We start from the raw sequence: 19,428 nt of genomic DNA on the forward strand, positions 1-19,428 counted from the left end.
TTTTCACTAAATTGCTGGTGAAATAAATATATTGCCATATTCACTCTTGATAGTGTTCTCTTATAATGATTCTTAGATTACTTAGATTGAGAATCATGATTAAAAAGTAAGAGACAGATAATAGCAAGTTTGACTTTCAGAAGCTCATCTGCAAAGTTTCCGTTTAATTCACTTGACTCAGAGACAGCATATCATATATTAGAACCCTAAGGAGGATCTAAAGTTCAGTATTGTAAGAGGTTTAGTCGTGGAACCTTTGACTGTCAGGTATCCTTCTTGACTCTAGGGTTGACAAAGAGAATTGAAGGAATAATATCTCAGGTAATATTGACCAGAAATTAGTTCAGAATAGGGAAATAAATAACAGGGATAGCTAATTGTTTTTTGTCATTATAAAAATATAACTATGGCCTTCTATGTCAGCATAATATTTCATTATATCTTAATTACATTTATTCTAAAGTCATATTTATGTCCCATGCTAGTGGATATCAGTACAAGATCTTTTAAGAAAGACTCAACTTGTAGAAATATTCTCATTTGAGAATTCTTTAAGAACACACACACACACAAAAAAAAAATCAGCAGTTCCACCATGTGATTCCAGGATAACTACACAAGGCTACTCATAGACTAGGAGCTTTTTACAGTCATTGTGTTTAAAGTAGTGAATACCAGAAGTAAACCTTATAGTTTAGAACATTATGGTAAAGGTTTGTAATATTTGTGAGCATAGCAACAATATAACAACAAACCTAGATGTGTAGTCCCAAAGCTGGTAAGCAAGCACATAATTGTAGTTTTAGTAAGGTTTGGATTTCTTTAACTTACAAAAAGCCATCTCACTTATGGGAATTTTTTCACTGAATTTTCATAAGTGTAACAAGAATGTTTAACACAGCTTGTGTATAGCTAGTAGATACATAAGATGAATATGATCTTTACCTTACTGAAGATGATTTTTTGATTTTTTTTTTTTAATTGCAGATCCGTCTGCTCCACCAGCTCCATCTAATATCAGAATTGCCAATATCAGTGCAAACAATGATGGAAGTGTAAATGTAATGATTACTTGGGATCTTCCAGAAGAACCTGATATCCCAGTGCACCACTACAAAGTCTTCTGGAGCTGGACGTATAGCAAATACGTGATCCCAGCTAAAAAAAAGAGAAGGAAGATTACTGATGGGGTAAGAAGGAAAACAGCAAATGAGACAGAAATATGGGTGTGTGTTAATTTTGGAATGTTCAAACATATTTCTAGCATAAAATAAATAGATTAGAAGTATCAAAATATGATAAATTGTAATAATTTCAGTAGAAGAGAAAATTGCCTTAATTTTTAAGATCACCAATCCCATAGACAATTTTGATTTCTCGGTCTCTATGCTTCACTGAACTCAAGGAGAGAAGTAGACTTCTACCTTAAAATACAGACAAGTATTACAAGATTTTGTGGGAGAAACAGAAAGTAAAGTGCTGTTCCTTCTCTATAGTGAGGCTTATTTTACTGTTCTTCTGAAAGATACAGTATTGTTTTATTTCAAAAGTGTAGCATCATCTGTTGCATTATTTCAATATGCAAATAAAACTTGGGACACTATCATATAGAGTAAATATTAAATAATTATTATAGGTCCAAACAAAACAAAACAAAATGACATTTAAGTACTCTGCTGTACCAGAGATCTGACATATTTCCATAGCAGTAAATTCCTGTGATTTTTTTTGATGCACATCAAATATTGCTTTACTGGAAAACTATCTTCTGTCATATCCTTAAGCATGTTGTATAGTATCTTAAAGTAGGTAATAGGAATACAAATGTATCACAAATAACAGACTGGGCTTAATTATCTGAACTAACTTTTATTAATGCATTGTGAGCATTTGTTTCCATGTCTGTGTTTACCCTGTGTTTTGGCTAGTGTTGCCTGTTTACACTGTTATGAATGACAGCTGTAGGGTTATAGTCCCCTCTCTGTCCCTCAGGCACCAAATCCTGAGAAAAATGAGAGCAATTAAGGCATTATTCTGAGTTCATTTACAGCAAACTGGATATAGCCAAATCCACTGACGTGAGCATGGTGAACCCACCTCTTTTCATGGGAATGGACAGGGATCAGGGTCTGGAGACTGTAGCCATCATCACGAGCTTTACATTGGGAAGGAGGGAAAAGGAAATTTAACCATAATTGGAAATAATATGGAGTTTTAATATTTTTATTTCTATTTCTATTTTTTTTAGACCTCTGTTGTACTTTTAAGAAATCACTTTAGCAAGGAGTAGATTTGGATTCTGCTAGGTAGAACATTTTGTGTTTCTCAGGAAAGCTGCCATTGGCTAGAGACCTTCAAATTGTTAAATTTGTTAATTTTTAATTAAATATTATTAAATGTTAAAAAATGTTAAATAAGACCTTCAAAATGTTAAAACATCCAATAAACAATATTAAATAATTATGACAAAGTTCTGGCCTTGAACAGAAGGAAATCCAGAAGATCTAAGACATATCTAAGAGAAAAGACAGGCTCTTAGAATACCTTTCATACTACTCCTGGCCCAGTGTACTTCTTCTGCAGCATCACATGAAACTGTACACTAATGAGATTCAGACTACCCCCACAGGATACTTCTGAAGCTATTGCTGGCCAATGGTCTTTTGAATATTACAGAAACTCTTCAGTCTAAAAACTGAAACTGTAAATAATGTGAAACACGGTGGAAAAATCTCTTTTTTTGAAGAACGTTGAAGATTTTTTTCTCAATTTTTATATTCAGGTATGGTCTAGTTCAAATGTAGCCTAGTCCAAACCATTTTATAAAGATTTCTAGGTGATTCTAGGTAGACATTCAAATATTTTTTGCTGCAGTATTTAGAAATCAATGCCATTAATCAAGAGTTATAGTCAATAATAAATAACACAAAACAAGTAAACATAATTGAAACAAAATGCTTTTGAAAATTCCTGAACTGTGGCAGTGCACAGTTGTCCTCTTCACTCTGGATTGACTGTGAAACTTTAGAGGCACAAAGAATTCTAATGAAAACATGGAGTAATGTATTCTGTCTGTGACATGGGCTAGAAGAGGATTTTTATAAATACTAAAAATGTATTTAAGAATGCAAGAATACTGTGAAGCCTTGTGAATACTGTGAAGTTCTTTACAATATTATGGGACTTAATTTATAGGTTATTAACCAGAGAATGATAAACCTACTCATGTAGGATTGATTAATCCTACTCATGTACACTTCCTTGACAATAGAAACTTCATTTTTTTCTTTTCCATTTATCACTCTGTAGATGAAAAGAATCCTTGTTAATAAGGAGGTTTTTTTGGATGCCTGTTTCTTTATCTTTTTATTTTTGTAGAAAACGTTTTATAGAAAATATTGACAAATGTACTGAATCTTGCATTCTAGCTGTCTTCGGACTAGCTCTCTCTAGACTAAGTTGTCAATGATTTTCTAATGTAGAAATCATGGAGAAAAGACTTTAAATGTCTTTGGCTAAAATAATTTAGACACAAGAAAAAAAAGTTATACATATATATACTTACATATATGTATAAACAACTTTAATTTTGACTTAAAGAGTACGTGTCTGCATTTGCCAAGGAATTGACAAAATTTTGTAAACACCAGGGAAGTAAGTTAGTCCTTCATTAGTTCTTTTATAATGACACACAAAAATAGAGTTCAGTAAAATGTTATTTTAAAGAAAGAAAATTTTGTTCTGCTGAAATTTATATACATGTATGAGTTTTCTTTTCTAATTTCAAAAGAGTAGCGAGCCCAAGATAACAGGCCTGCTTTTAATAAGAGCTTGTGTTTCAGTAATACTATAACTGCTCTGTATATTTATTCTCCCCTGTTATAGCCCCAGAATTATGTGGTCCTGGAGGGACTCCAACCTAACAGCAACTACAATGTAGAACTACAGGCAGTAACACGCTGGGGTCAGATACGCCTTAAAAGTGCTAAGGTTTCTCTCCATTTTAGCACAACGCAGGACACCAGGAATAATAGTGAGTATTCAGACACCTGAGTACTTTCTCTCTTCTTTATTTGGATTTTGAATGTTTTGTGTAATGGTTTCTCAAGTGAAAGGAAATAATTTTTTTAAAGCTGGCTGTTTGATAGCAAAGTGATCTTGTCTTGATCAAGTTGAGTAACCTTTTGATGTTAAATTTCTTACCTAAAAACTGATCATAGTTTTCACCTAATATTTTGTCTTAGCTCCTGCTCACCTGAAGTAAACAAATACAATGAAAATGGAAGCATGTGCATCACTGTGATGTTAATATTTTTCAAATACATTATAGTTATAAATACTAACTATATTCCTTAGTCACTGGAATAAATCCATTTCCCTGTCTTTATCTTAACTAGGCAGTTGCAGCTTGCAGTCCTTTTCAAAATCCTGATTGTTTTGACTAGCCCATGAAATCAGATTCTTGGAGCACTCCAATACATATCTGCTATGAATTGATATAAAACACTGACTCTTCTATTAGGGAATCTAAATTGTTCATGCCTGATAAGAAATGAATTCTCAAGAAATTATTACACACATAGGACCAACATTGAAATTAAAATCTTGAGATCTTTAGAGATTAGGATATTTATTTTTAAGATCTTTAAAACCTCACGCACTGAGGCAGTGCTGTGCTGTGCTGGGCTTTGTTCTAGTAACTGGGAGAGAATCTCCAGTGCCATTATTATGCATACATAGCCAAAAAGACATTGAGCAAGCTGTTGAAACTCTTTCTCTCATTTTACTATAAAATATAATTTAAAATCATATCTGAATCTAACAGTAAACTGAATCTTAGTTAAATGTTTTCATAATTGCAATACAATACTGAGTCCCAACTGCCAATGTATATACAATAAACAATGCAGCAAAATTCTGATTAAAAGGTGCTAGAGATATCATTTTAAACATCCTTTCCTGATTGTTTCATTTTCTATCCATTTACATTTTTATTTTAAAGTACAATCAAAATTTAAACTTTATTTAGCACCATTGTCATAATGTTGCTGTTACCCTAAGTACTCTCACCCTGACTAATCAATCTCTATTTTTGCTGGACCCTTCTGCAAACATATTCTGTTTGGATATGTATGAAATATTTTAAAGTAGTTTTTAACTATAACAGACCTTTTCCTACTACAGCAGTTTCACATTTTAACGTACCAAGAAGATAAAACAGACCTAAAGATCTCCTTTTTTCCACCTATTAAGCTCATTTTCGCTACCTATTTGGGCCAAATCAGTGCCTGTGAGAATTATACCAAACCAAATTTGTTTTACAGGAAAGTACTTCAAAAATCAATCATAAAATCATGGAATCACAGGATGGTTTGGATTGGCAGAGACCTTAAAGGTCATGTATTTCCAAACATCCTGCCATGGGCAGGGACATCTCCCACTAAATTAGGTTGCTCAAAGCCCCATCCAACCTGGCTTTAAGCACTTCCAGGAAAGGAACACCCACAGCTTCTCTGGGCAACCTGGGTCTCACCACTCTCAGAGTAAATAATTTCTTCCTTATATCTAATCTAAATCTACCCTCTTCTACCTTAAAGCCATTACACCTTGTCTTATCACTACCCTTCCTGATAAAAAGTCCCTCTCCAGCTTTCTTGCAGGCCCCCTTTAGGTACTGGAAAGTTACTATAAGATCTCCCTGGAGCCTTTGCTTCTGCAGGCTAAAGTGTAAAGTTTATATGTTTATAGACATATGTTTTAGACATTGGAACAGGCTGCCCAGGGAAGTGGTGGAGTCACCATCCCTGGAAGTCTTTAAAAGACGTTTAGATATAGAGCTTAGGGATATGGTTTAGTGGGGACTGTTAGTGTTAGGTCAGAGGTTGGACTTGATGATCTTGAGGTCTCTTCCAACCTAGAAATTCTGTGATTCTGTGATCTGTTATTATAGACAAATATATGTCTATAAGTTGATAGATAAATCTGAATATCCTTCCTATTAAAGCCAAGAATTCAACATTCTTTCAGTCAAAACCAGTTATATCACACTTTTTAGTGTGATTGAGCACTCTGCTGAGAAGTGTGCGTGGACCTTTTTGGACCTTTTCTAAGAATGGATACATTATGGTTTATATCAAAAAACAAATAAAATCTACCTCTAGAGGTAATGCAAATATATCCGAATTCATCTTCTGAGTCTCACTGAAGTTAATTAGAGCTACTTCTGCTTGAGGTATTTTCAAGAATACTCAGAAACAGATGGAGAAATCTGTAAAATAAATTGCCTGAAATATTATCTAGGACAGGACATTCATGCTTCCTCATTACTTGGGGACTTCTGCGGCTTTTGGGAAGTAGCTCCAGGAGCACCGTTCCAATTTTGCTGAAGTTCCACTGTCAGTTACTCAACTCTCTGAGGAATTAAGGTCTTTTTTAGGTGTCTATGTCATTAAAATAGAATCAGTCCATAACCCACTGAAGTAATTTAATCCTACAGACCTCTGTGAGCTTTGCCCCTGGCCCTCTGGTGTTATCCCCACACATATACATGTATGTTGTCTCACATATATGCTTCACTTCTGGGAAATGCTGCAAAATTTTCTCTCTTGATCAGTATATGCAGTGCATGCGTATATATATTTATACACACACATATATATGGAAGTGCAGTAGAGAGAGAACAGCAAAGTATAAATTTAATAAAATTAAAATTCTTTAAATTGATATATACCTAATAGATTCAAGTTTTTATTTTACTCTATCACTTTGTGATTTTCTTTCAGATAACATAAACGCTATGGTTACCTTGAGAAAGAACTTGCATACATTTGGTAGGTTTGCACTGATTTAAAAGAGGCAAAAAAAATGTAAAAATATATCAGATTAAAAAAAGGATTGAAAAAATGTATTTTTTTAAGAAAACAGTTAGGGTTTTAGCTGAAGCTATATATTGGGCAAAATATTTAAGCTTACATATTATTCACAATTATTGTTGAAACTTGAGTCTTTCCGTTTTTCTCTCAAGTATGTAGTTAATAATTCACAACTTCCTAATCATCAGAATCTCTGGTTTTTATTGAAGTGTAGTATAGAATTAAATACAGTTGGTTTTTTTTTGTTAATCTCATGCAAATACTGTCCTCAATCAGAATTGATACATCTGAAAGTGTATAATTAAATGTAGTTTGAATCAGCACTATCAACTCTTAAATTGAAAATATCTAGGAATACTCAATTATTCTAAATACTGACAATCCTCCTATATGTTCACAAACTGTTGCTAGATGAAATACTTGATGAAGGACTTTGTGTTACCATTGCTTGTTGGAAGCTAGGCACATACACAGAGGGAATAGCTCAAAGTTCATTCTGCTCTTACAATGTTTTCCTAAGCATTCACTGTTCACTGTTGGAGACAGGAAAGTGGGCAAGAAAGATCTTTAATCTGACCATAGTGTTCTCATATAGCATACCAAAGGACTGTATTTACTTTGATGTAATAACCACATGTAGCCTCTGTGGGTTACACTCAATCCCATCCTCAGGTTTTGTGTATATTCAAATACTGTGCAAATATAAAGACCATGAATGATTATACAGAAGTACAGCTAGATACCATGCTTGTTTAAAAAGTCACAGTGTTAACATTTTTTGTTCCTGGGGCTATAAATTCGCTTCCTTTACTTATGATTCCTTTAAAAAGTTAGAGAGCGTTTTCATATTAAAATATCTTTACCTTTTTTTCTCTCTAAAATATCTTTACGGAATTTCAAACAAATTATATATTTTTTAACCATTATGAACTTTACTCTTCAAAGTTATAATAATTTTGCTTAGGTAGGATATTGAAATAAGATTTTTTTTTCTCTGAATTTGAACGTTGTTAATATGGTCATTAGACGTCACTGTATTAAAATAAATAATTTCTTAATTTTTTTTTAATGTACTGCAGATGAGCAGACACATGCTGGGAAACCCCAGAAAGGACTGGTAGATCCTTACCCAACATTTCAAAGAAGGAAAACAACTCGTTTTCTTAAAATTGGAGCTCCTTTCTATCAGGACAATCAACTTCAGGTTAAAGTTTATTGGAAGAGAACAGGTTTGTCCAATTTTTGTTTCACTGTTTTTCTAAGGAAGAAGTCTCATAAAGTGTCTCGGAGTTGCAGAACATTGCTATAATAATATACAATCATTCAAAGTCAAATCCAACACCCATCCTCCATAGGTTATGCAGCATCACACTGATTGGAGAAACGCCATTCAGTTACTCCATATTACAGTAAGAGTATGTCACACTGGGTGGTGTGGATTATGAGAGGTGTCATTTGCTTCTTAAAAACTGCCTACCTGTTTAAATGTCTACTTCTCTCACATTCTGTCAAGTCATATATTTATTCCTCCATTAAATCTGCAAGCTTCAGCTCAGACCAACTACATACACTTTTTAAGGTGTTTTTTTCGTTTGTTTGTTTGTTTGTTTGTTTTTGTTTTGTTTTGTTTTTAGTTTTCCCCATTAAAATTTCATTTTAGTGTGGAAAGGCAATAGTTTCATTTATTATGGAAAGGCAAGATAATTTTAAGCTTAAATAAAAATTGAGGCATTTTTAATAATTAATGGTAAGTTTACATAATAATATTATTTTGGTTATCAAAAGTGAGTTTATATATTCTGAGCTTTGGATTGGTCACCTTAAAATTTAACCTTCTGTAAGTGAGTTGTCAACTAGTTGTTGAGCTGCTTCTGTAGTCAGAAAAACATGACTTCTGAGGTAACTCATCCCACACAACTGCTAAATCATGCTCTAGAATTGCCTATGTTCCTTTCTCAGTACAAAGGGTGCCTTAGATGACCAGTTCAGACCAGACAACTTGTTTGTAGAAGGCCTGGAAATGCCTCACTTCTCTACTTCTCTCTGGGAACTTAGGTTCAATTCTGAGCCGTTTGAATTAAAAAAAAAAAAAAAAAGACAAGATTCAAAGATGGGGATATTATGTCTCCCACAGTCCCACAGATGGGAGGGTCAACTCACAGTTGAAAAATATTCATCCTTGTGAAGTAACTCATCCAGTTGTGGCTCTTCTCCCTCTAGCCTGTTTCCAGAAGGAAGGTGGTACATCATATGACCAAAGTGCCACCACCTCTAGTAAAACTCACCTTACATGTATAGTAGTTTTCATGACCAGTTAAGAAATATTTTATCGTTTTAAAATAAATGGTTTTGAAACCAGCAGAATCTCCACTACTGGTGATCATCAAAGACAGATACAGCCCGCATCTTTTAGAAATGACATGGATTTGCTTGCTGTCACTTTTACTTGCATTCAAGAGATGGGCTAGTCATAGCTGCTGACTGTGTAGATTTTTGTATGAATCTGTGTACCTTCAATAATATCAGGGGGACATCGAGACATCCATTTTTGTCATGTGGTGGAAATAAGCTGTCACGTGCTTTTGAGTGTTTAGGTTTATGCCTCAGCCATACAATAGAAGATATCTTCATTTTTCTTATGTAATGAGCTGTGATAGCAAAGGTATGTGAGAGGGACAGAATATGGAAGTTTGTTGCTTTTTTTTTTTTTAACAAAAATATGTTTGTTCTGAGTGACATCATATGCAGTAACTCATCAGGAGCCTTTGTCTCATGTGGAACTGAAATATAGCCAGTTACCTCCTCCTGAGAAGCTAGCAGCTTCTATGAGCTCTTATAGGAGTTTGGAGATTAGGTAGTGCATGGATGAGGTACCTATTGCAAATTTACTAATGACAATGTACTGCAGGAGCAAGATTTTTTTCATTGTGCTTGTGAACACAGCAGGAGGAACATATTAGCTGTGTCTTGTCATTATGAAAGACAGCAGTTACTGGAGCCAACTGAGTTTGGAACTGTACCACATTTTTTTCTCTTTTATGAACCGTACTGTTTCAAGTCGTCTTTAAGGATTTGTAGGAGGTATAAGAATGCAGCAACTATAATAGGGAATACAGATAATTTACCTCAGCCTACTCTACAGCCTCATGTCTAGGTTATTTTCATTGCAGATAGACAATAAAAGTTCAAATCCTTCCTGACAAGAAACTGACCTCTGTCTTCTACATGACTGATGAAAGCAGGAGTCCCTACTGATTGCTTTACTGTTCTCATTATTTTGTAGTTTGCTACAAAAGAGATTGGGCACTAGAACAGGATCCCCAGGATAGTGGCCATGGCACAAAGCCTGACAGAGTTCAAGAAGCATTTGGACAATGCTCTTAGAAACACGCTTTAATTTTTAGGTGCTCCTGTGTGGAGCGAGGAGTTGGACTTGATGATCGTTTTGTGTCCCTTTTTTTTTTTTCTTCCAAAAATGCAGCCATTGTGTAGTCCTAAATTAGGATGTATGACTTAAATAAACAGCAATTAATAAAATATCATGAAACTATGTGAAATATGTAGATTGATAATGTTGAGCTCTCATGACATAAGAAATAATTCAAGAAATACAAGACTGAAGCTTGAATATTTTTGACATTTGTAAGTTCAGTAAGATTTCAACTGTTCATAGCCATCTGCTTCGTCTAATTTGTTTTTTAAGGTTTTTAGTACTTTATGCAATAGACTTCGTGGTACTAACCAGAGATGGTTGCAGTGGTGAAGGTATAAATATGTTGTTTAGATTTTGGAGTTCTTTAAGATGAAGATATTTAAACCAGTTTGATAGATTGGTATAAAGTGTCTTTTAACTGTAACAAAAACTTAACAATTACTAAAACAGAAGGGTTTCACTTTGTAAGAGCAATGTCAACTAATTTTCTATAGTAATAACTGCTCATTGTTGTTAGACTTAAGAATATGTATTTTTATGAAATTCTGTCCAAAATCAAGATGGCTCTACAGAAGAGTTTTGTACTGCTTGTTAACATCAGAGTGCATCACAAATTACAGAAAAAAATCAGAAGGAAAGACCTATGTGGGTACACTGCTGTCTCATACCACTTAGAAAATACAATACTAAGGTTGTTTTGTATTATTTCTTTATTTTCATTGTTCCATTTGCTAGCTTCGAAATTGTTTTGAATTTAAAGCATTTTGCTCTGTCTAAAAAAGGACAGAATATAATCATGGAATAATTTGGGTTGGAAGGGACCTCTGGAGGTCATCTGGTCCAACCATCTGCTCAAAGTAGAACTAACTTTGAAGTTAAATCAAGTTGTTCAGCCCTATTTGTGAGGCCCTATAACAGATGTTGTTATGGTTTTCTGAATGACAGGGAATTTGTCCTTTATGAATACCAGGCTGCAGAAGCCACCTAACAGTTTATTGCAGTGCTCCTTCAGATCTCCAGAAGGCATGGTCGTGTCTCTTGACATTCAAAGGTAGTTCTGCCATTACTACAAAGAAGTTGTATTCCTCGGTGTCATTTGCAGATGTGCCTCTAGTAAGCCAGTGAGAGAACACAATGATGACATCAAGGCTGAAACTCTTGTTTTTATGTCCCTCTGAATAGAATTAATCTGACTGATATCATGAAATAGAGGGGATGTTGCAAACTATTACCAAAGTAGCTTTATTATGCAGTAAAATAATTGCTTATCAGTACTCAGAACTGAATACAGTGGTTGAGTTAAAGTCTAAGTGGAAGATCCTATTTCCATATTTATATATCATAATGTGCCACAGTTTGTTAGCTGGAAAGACCTATGTAGGCCAGTTCTTCAAGTGTCATTTCTTAAGTCCCATTAGCTTCAGTAAGCATGAGGCATGAATGGAATGTAGGTTCTATACTTTACATTAAAAACAAGTAAGCAAGCAAACAAACAAACAAAAAACACAACTTGGAAATAATCAGCTTGAATGCTTCAGTATGATAGCAATAATATCTTTTCATCAGGAGGTATGCTAGTAAGAGTAACTGCACACTTCAAGCAGTACAAGGTGCTTAGCAAATGCACATAATTTTGCCAGACAGTCATCACAAAAGTGTATTGTAATTATATGAATACAATGGCTTCTTTCTGAAAGAAGAAAGTGTCTTTCACTTGTTGCCTCTGATTTAGGCCTGGGATTAGAGAAACATGGTACATTCCTTAAGCAGCATGAATTCTGCTTTTGTAAATGAAAAGAGGAACTTGCTTGTGGCCAGATTTTTTGGCCATCTTGACTGTGTGAAATTAGAAATTATGTGCTATTTATGTCAAGTAGTGGAACCAACTTAAACAGCTCATGTTTAACTCCTTGGTGCTGGATTCACAAAGTACCATCTGTTACCAAGAATCGATGCACTCTGAAACACCTACTTAAAAGAATTAGCTACTTAATTATTAAGATCCTCAGTATCTTCTGCATTAATCAAGTCTGCAAGTGCAAAAATAATTTCATATTTACTCTGTTCCACAGTGGTTTGGCAACTTAGAGAGCTGAGGATTTGGACCTCAGCTGAGAAGTCTTTAAGTTGTTGCAAAGTTGCATATATTTATGATGTAAAAATAAGATATATCTTATAAACTGGAGGAGAAAAAACAAACAAACAAAAAAAACCCACTTTATTCTTTATGAGGTTACTTCTGCAGTTCTCATCACTTGCTGCAGTAACTCCCATACATGAAAATATTAGAATGTAATTTAGTATGATTCTTTTCAGCATATTACAATAATATTTTCTAACCCAGCACACTGTCTTTCCTACCATTTTCTCAGTGCTTGTTATTTGAGTATAAGGTAACTGTCTTTGTTCAAGTAAAGCTTTAGGTTCCTTCACTTGTCTTTTAATGAAGTCTATGTGCATTTATGTCCCCCTGGTTAAATAAAACTTTTAAAGTACTTCTAGATATTTAAAATCAATATATATGCCCCTTGTTTTGCTAAAAAAGACAAATATTTAAAATGCATTAAGACTTGGCTTCAGGCTTCTTTCTTTGTTCTGGTAAATGCTAAAGCAGAAAAAAAAAAAGAACACTTAAAACAGGGAGAGGCAAAGAATCCTCCATTGTCTGATAAATCAACCAAACGAGAATAATGAATTAAATTACAGGGAAGAATAAAATGCAAGGCAAGGCAAAGCAAATAGAAAGCTGCCACAAATGCTTTTAAAACCAGATCTTAGGAAAACAAAATTAACTTTCACTTAGTTCAGGGAGATAAATGAAGTGACTGTATGTGCTCACTGCTTGCAATAAGGTATTTCATATGGCAAGTTTTAAAATAATTGAAAGCTTTCCCAACATTATCCTGTGGTCCTTTCTCACGCAACTAATACCATTGAAATTAATGAAACCCTTCAACGACAGTTGGAGTTTCTAGTTGTTATTTTAAATAATTCAATAGTAGTTTCTTGACACTAAGGAATTACTTAGTTTGGTACTAACCGTTGCTTTGCAAGATCAGTGTTTGAACAGCTGGCCATCTCCTAATCATAGATATTTAAGCAGTAAAATATTTGTACTTGAAGGTATCACTGTAGTGCAGATGGTTCTTTCAAAAAGAAGATCTTACTGTTAATTATAGTGACGTACACAGCAATGTATTTATCTTGTGTTTCCATGCAAATATATTGGCTCAGCAGAGGTTGATTGTGGGAGTATACATAATGTTCAATGGTACTTAGGGATTTAATTGGTAAAGTTGGCCCCAAGCACAGCAATCTTTGACTAGATCAACTGTTCAGAAATTCACCAGGAGACATTGCATAATTTTACTTTCCCACATGTGCTAAAGCTGATTCAGATACCTGTATCGTATGGACTTCCCCAGCATTCTTTCTGGTGAGGCTGGACCATATGAGGTTCAACAAGTCCAAGTGCCAGATCCTGCAATTGGGGCACAACAACAACAAGCAACACTACAGGCTGGGAGATGAGTGGTTAGAAAGGAGTATTGGTTGATAGTCGACTGAATATGAGCCAGCAGTGTGCTCAGGTGGCCAAGAAGGCCAACAGCATCCTGGCTTGCATAAGAGGTAGTGTGGCCAGCAGATCTAGGGAAGTGATTGTCCCCCTGTACTTGGTTCTGGTGAGGCCACACCTTGAGTACTGTGTTCAGTTTTGGGCTTCTCACTACAAGAAGGACATGGAGGTGCTCGAACGAGTCCAGTGAAGGACAACAAAGCTGGTGAGGGGTCTGGAGAACAAGTCTTACAAGGAGCGGCTGAAGGAGCTGGGGTTGTTGCCTGGAGAAGAGGAGGCTCAGGGGCGACCTTATCGCACTCTACAGGTACCTTAAAGGAGGCTGTAGTGAGGTGGGGGCTGGTCTATTCTCCCACGTGCCTGGTGACAGGACGAGGGGGAATGGGCTGAAGTTGTTCCAGGGGAGGTTTACATTGGGTATTAGGAAGAACTTCTTTATGAAAGGGTTGTTAGGCATTGGAATGGGCTGCCCAGGGAAGTGGTTGAGTCACCATCCCTGGAGGTCTTTAAAAGACATTTAGATTAGAGCTTAGGGATATGGTTTAGCGGAGGACTTGTTAGTGTTAGGTCAGAATTTATGATCTTGGAGGTCTCTTCTAACCTAGATGATTCTGTGATTCTGTAATGCTATCAGCTATAACTGTCGTGGGGAGTTGTTCCAGAGTTAAAAGAATAGCCTGTCAGAAGTATTCTTCTGTGTTTCGTACTCCTTCTTAACTTTGCCTCACATAGGCCTAATCTAATTCCAGGAATAAACTTTTTGTTATCTCACTGCTGATTTTTAAAATCTCTTTCTTTTTGCCTCCTAGAAGAGAGTGAAAGCAGGAGCACTTACATTTACATTATACTTTATGAACTGACTACAGGGCTTGAACTATATGGTTTGCATTTGGTTTATGTCTAAATGTGAAGAGCCAACAGTACTTAAAATGTTGCTGGTAGGAGTCACAAAAAATCAACAAATAATAGAATTAGTGAAGCAGATAAATGTGCAACTTCTCAAATAGTATGCAACTTTAAGATCACATTTACAATAGCAGCAGTCTCAGGGGCATCTCCACTGGAAATGAGACAATGTTGGGGAGGCTTTTTAATATCACAGTTTACTGCCTTTCTTCATGTTTCTACAGACGCAACAGAAAACCTCAAATGACTGCCTTTTACTTGCTTCCAAACCTCCATACCTTAAAGGGTAGGTGGTTAAAGGTCTTGATTTGAGAGATTTAGAGGCAAGTTTCTCCAGTGATTAGTCACAGGAATGTAATTGGAAATTTTTCAAAGCCTGCCAGGAAATCAAATAAGAGAAGCCAAATCAGAACTACCTACTGTGGTACCAGAGCAAAAGCAGCACAGAAGGCTGATTTTGCTTAGCAGATCACCACTGATGTGTGCTGAAGACAGACTGTGGCTGTACTGGACTACTTACACCAAAAATATTCACTAAACTAGTTCTAACACGTTGTCTGGTTAATTCACACATTGTGTCATTTTAAAATTTACATAGTGTGTGCTGTTCACAAGCCCTCACTCCAGAACGCTTATAAGTAATTGTGAAAATATATTCATTTTGATTTAGGAGGTTGAAAGAAGTCCTCTTTTTACTCTTAACCTTAATAACTAAAAAATATATTTTCAAAAGCAGTATCCCCAAACTGTATTACTAGGTCATTTCCAGCAAAAGCTTTGCCTTACATCCTTACACAATCATACGTGAAGCAATCCTACCATTCCTACTGTGAATTAAAAGATCCTGAGGTACTGTAGGTTATCAGGACACCTTTCATCAACTGTGGTGTAATAACCATCTGTAAGTGCTCTCAGCATACCTGAGTTCCTGGTGTGGCATGCCATGATGCACACCATGAATGGCCAGTTTAAGAACTTGTTGGAGCATTTTGCATGCATTGTACATGTACGTGTACTGTCAATTTTTTTCTGTCCATACGGTATGAAAGAGAAGGGAGTGGCAGGTGCATCTCTGCATCTTCTCCCACTGAGTAGTTAAGTTGGCTGTATACCTGGACTCTGGAAATGGGAAGAATTCCCAGATTCCCTACTCTCACTATAGCCTCCCCACTTACATTAAGGTCAAGATTTGACAATGTTACACAGAAGGCTAACCTTTGTGACAGAATGCTCATATTGAGCCTTGGACTTGTTTATATATATTTTTTTTTTCATTAAATTCTATTTTTGTATGCTTAAATATATTTGAAGGTTTGTATGGTGCTTCTATTCAGGATACAAGCAGCTGTTACGAGACTTGGAGTTTACACAAGGCAAATTTCCCTGTAATAGAAAACCAGAAAGAAATACTGTTGAACTAACTTTATATAGGATGTTGTGTGTGGGAAAGGGAGTGGCAGTAGAGATAATCTGGTTTAGAGGTGATTCCAGACTTAAATCCTTTAATACAAACATCCTTAAACCTTGAACCTTTAAATCGTAAACCTAGATATGGAAACAAACACTGTGGCTCAGACCCACCCTTAAATTATATATTAATTTTTAATATAATTTTTGGAAAGGATTATTGTTGTGTTATGCAAAGAGTGTATTCTGTAGAAAGAATGTTTGTTTTAAATTGAATAATGTGAGAAACGGAATATTTGCAATTTAAACAATGCTGCTCATGTTCCATGTAAAAGTTGGAAACAATATCATTTGCCTTGTTAAGAACTGTTTATTGAATGTAGTTTAAATATCAGCTGAGGGGGTTGGTGTTTATTTTAATCATACTGCTTGAATAGGTGATCATTAAAAAGTTATTGTTCTCAGGTGTCATGAACACCATGCATTTCATAACCAAACATTTGGCATTTTTGATTTTTTTTCTACCACTGGGTGAATCAATACACAGGCAGCTAAAGTGCCAGAGTAGTTTTCGTTTTAGTCTTCTAAGAAAACTTGGCTAAAATTCCAGAGACAGAGCACATCAACATCATAGTTTTTTACAGGGGAAAACACATTAGGTTGGTCTCTTCCAACCTAGATGATTCTGTGATTCTGCGATACATTGTGTTGACCTACCTATCCTAAGACTGGCAGCTCACTTAAGTAGCATAGGTAAAATATAAAATATAAAAATAAAATGCAAAATATAAAAAATAAACTTACTATTCCATCATTATTTCTTGTCCTGTCATTAGCCTCAAATTTCAAATGTTGATGAGAAACTCCATGACTCATAGAGGAATAGAACAGCTTGTAAACCAATATTGAAGAAATAACTGTTATGATCAAATATTGCTGAGATCATATTTTGCTTCTCTGCTGTACACTGAAGTACTCTCTCTCAAACCATTTCTCAGTCATACTGTTATTACAGCATGACACTGTCGAGAGTAATAATTACCAAGTGGATCACTTTATACTAATCATGTCTTCAAAAGTGAAGCATCTAGTAGTAAATAACAGTGCTTCATTTATTCAGTTGATTTTTTTCCAAATTTATGCCTTTCCTACATATTTTTTCAGGACCTTTCCAGCAATTGGTTTTTATCAGAAAATCTGTTTATGAAAGCTGGTGAATTTTATAATTTTGTATTTCCATGGAGAATGGTGGCCTGATAAACAGATGAATGGAGGGCTGAGAGAGCAGAAGACAATTCATAATATTCTATCTCAAATATTGGCATAATAGTTCTTGGTGTGGAAATATGGGAAAATTATGCTGCCATTCATGCTTGTGTGAGAATGGTGGCTTAGAAGCAGTGTTGTACTGTATTATATCCACACCTGCAAAGGTGCATCAGGGGTTGCATACTGAGAAACTATAGGGCAGGAACAACCTATTCCTATTTCTTCAAGAAGTCTTTGACCTGTACACAGCTTCAGGCATTTCAGAGATGATAAAATATTTTTCTTTATATAAGACATAAATTTCACCAGTTACTATTTCGCTATTTACTATTTACCATAGCAGAGCTACACTATTTAATACAAAATAAATATTTTTGTCCTGGGTGGTATATTATTTGACAAAGTATTTATGCAAAGCTTCTGCTATAACTTTGCCCTAGAAATAATCAAGCTGGTCGATATTGAGACATGCTTCATGCGCCCTGAGCTAACTCTGCCCTGGGCTATAATATTAAATATAAAATCTTTACCCAGTCTGATTAAACTTGCTATAGTCAATTTTTAGAGCAGTAATGCTGCAAGGCATGCAATCCAGAAAGGAAACTACTTAATGTTGCTATATCTCCTTCTTTGTATTATTCTAAAACAATTAAAGACGTGTTCAAGACCATATTTTGACCATAGTTTGTATGGTCATTAATGTCTTGATCTTGTTGGATACTAAACTTTCTGGCCTTATCCATTAGCTACTCTTAACTATTGAAGTCAACACAACTGTTGCTATGCTTAAGTGCTTTGTTGAATCAGGGCCAGAGTGCTCAGAAGCTGGTAAGATCAACCCCGCAGTAAGAGAAAAGAAACAAAAAACATGTGGCCAGTCACAAGTAATCATTGCAGTTTTGGTGTACAAAGCATCAGCTCTAGCAATATATAATAGACCCATGGGCTTAGCTACATGCAAAACAAATTCCTTCAGTAATTTTCTTACTAAATAGCTTCACAGAAACTACAGTCTGTTTATGGCATTCTGTTTGAAGGAAGGTTAGGTTGGAATGAAGGTAGCAGGTTTTCATATGCAAATTGTCTTCCAAACTTTGATAACAGCCATTTTGCACATGCAGTTAATAGGTTAATTATAATTGGGGGTAGGGGTGGGGAATTGGGTCAGTTTCCTGAGGTAACGACAAGAAATACACAACAAAACACCATTTATTTACAGGAATACTTTTGAATGTATGCTATTTTTATTGAATTAATATTTTTGTGCTGTCAGGTAAAGCTTTTAAATCTATGTTTAAATCCTCCCTCCCTCCCTCCCTCCCTTCCCTTCCTTCCTTCCTTCCTTCCTTCCTTCCTTCCTTCCTTCCTTCCTTCCTTCCTTCCTTCCTTCCTTCCAGCATATTTAATTCTAATGGGGAAACCTATTAGATACTGCTTATTAGTTATTTCAAATCCTGTTGCTTTCCAGCAATAGATGTTGTGGTTTGGCCCAACAGACAGCTAAGCATTTCACAACCATTCATTCACTAACTCCATGCCACAGTGGCATGGGGGAGAGAATTGGAAGAAAAGGGCAAAAAACTCACGGGTTGAGATAAAGACAGTTTAATAAGGCAGAAAAAGAAGGGAAAATAATAATAATAATAATAATGATAAAAGAATATACAAAGTGAGGCACAATGAAATTGATCATCATCCGCTGACCAAAGCCCAACCCGTCCCTGACCAGTGGCACCCACCTCAGACAACCCCCCCAGTTTTATTGTTCCACATGATGCCATGTGGTGTGGGACATCCCTTTGGCCAGCCTAGATCAGCTGTCCTGGCTGTGTCCCCCTAGCTCCTTGTGCACCCCCACCCTTCTTTCTGGCAGGGCAGCACAAGAAACTGAAAAGTCCTTGGCTCTGTGTAAACGCTGCTCTGCAACATCTAAAAGATTGGTGTGTTATCAGCATTGTTCTCAT

General features: G+C 35.5%; 1 protein-coding gene across 5 annotated transcripts in view; it reads left to right on the forward strand.

The window, feature by feature from the left end:
- The window catches only part of ANOS1 (anosmin 1), a 141,624-nt gene that overhangs the window by 101,878 nt on the left and 20,318 nt on the right, over nt 1–19,428 (forward strand). For 2 of the 5 annotated variants that reach the window (XM_038173049.2, XM_038173050.2), the window contains exons 7-10: nt 988–1,226; nt 3,886–4,033; nt 6,783–6,830; nt 7,952–8,101. In XM_038173049.2, the coding sequence (XP_038028977.2) occupies nt 988–1,226; nt 3,886–4,033; nt 6,783–6,830; nt 7,952–8,101 (585 nt within the window). The remainder of the gene's footprint in view (nt 1–987; nt 1,227–3,885; nt 4,034–6,782; nt 6,831–7,951; nt 8,102–19,428) is intronic. The other 3 variants (XM_038173051.2, XM_038173052.2, XM_038173053.2) reach the window with 3 other exon arrangements.

This window comes from Anas platyrhynchos, chromosome 1 (assembly GCF_047663525.1).
Source record: "Anas platyrhynchos isolate ZD024472 breed Pekin duck chromosome 1, IASCAAS_PekinDuck_T2T, whole genome shotgun sequence".
Classification (NCBI taxonomy): domain Eukaryota; kingdom Metazoa; phylum Chordata; class Aves; order Anseriformes; family Anatidae; genus Anas; species Anas platyrhynchos.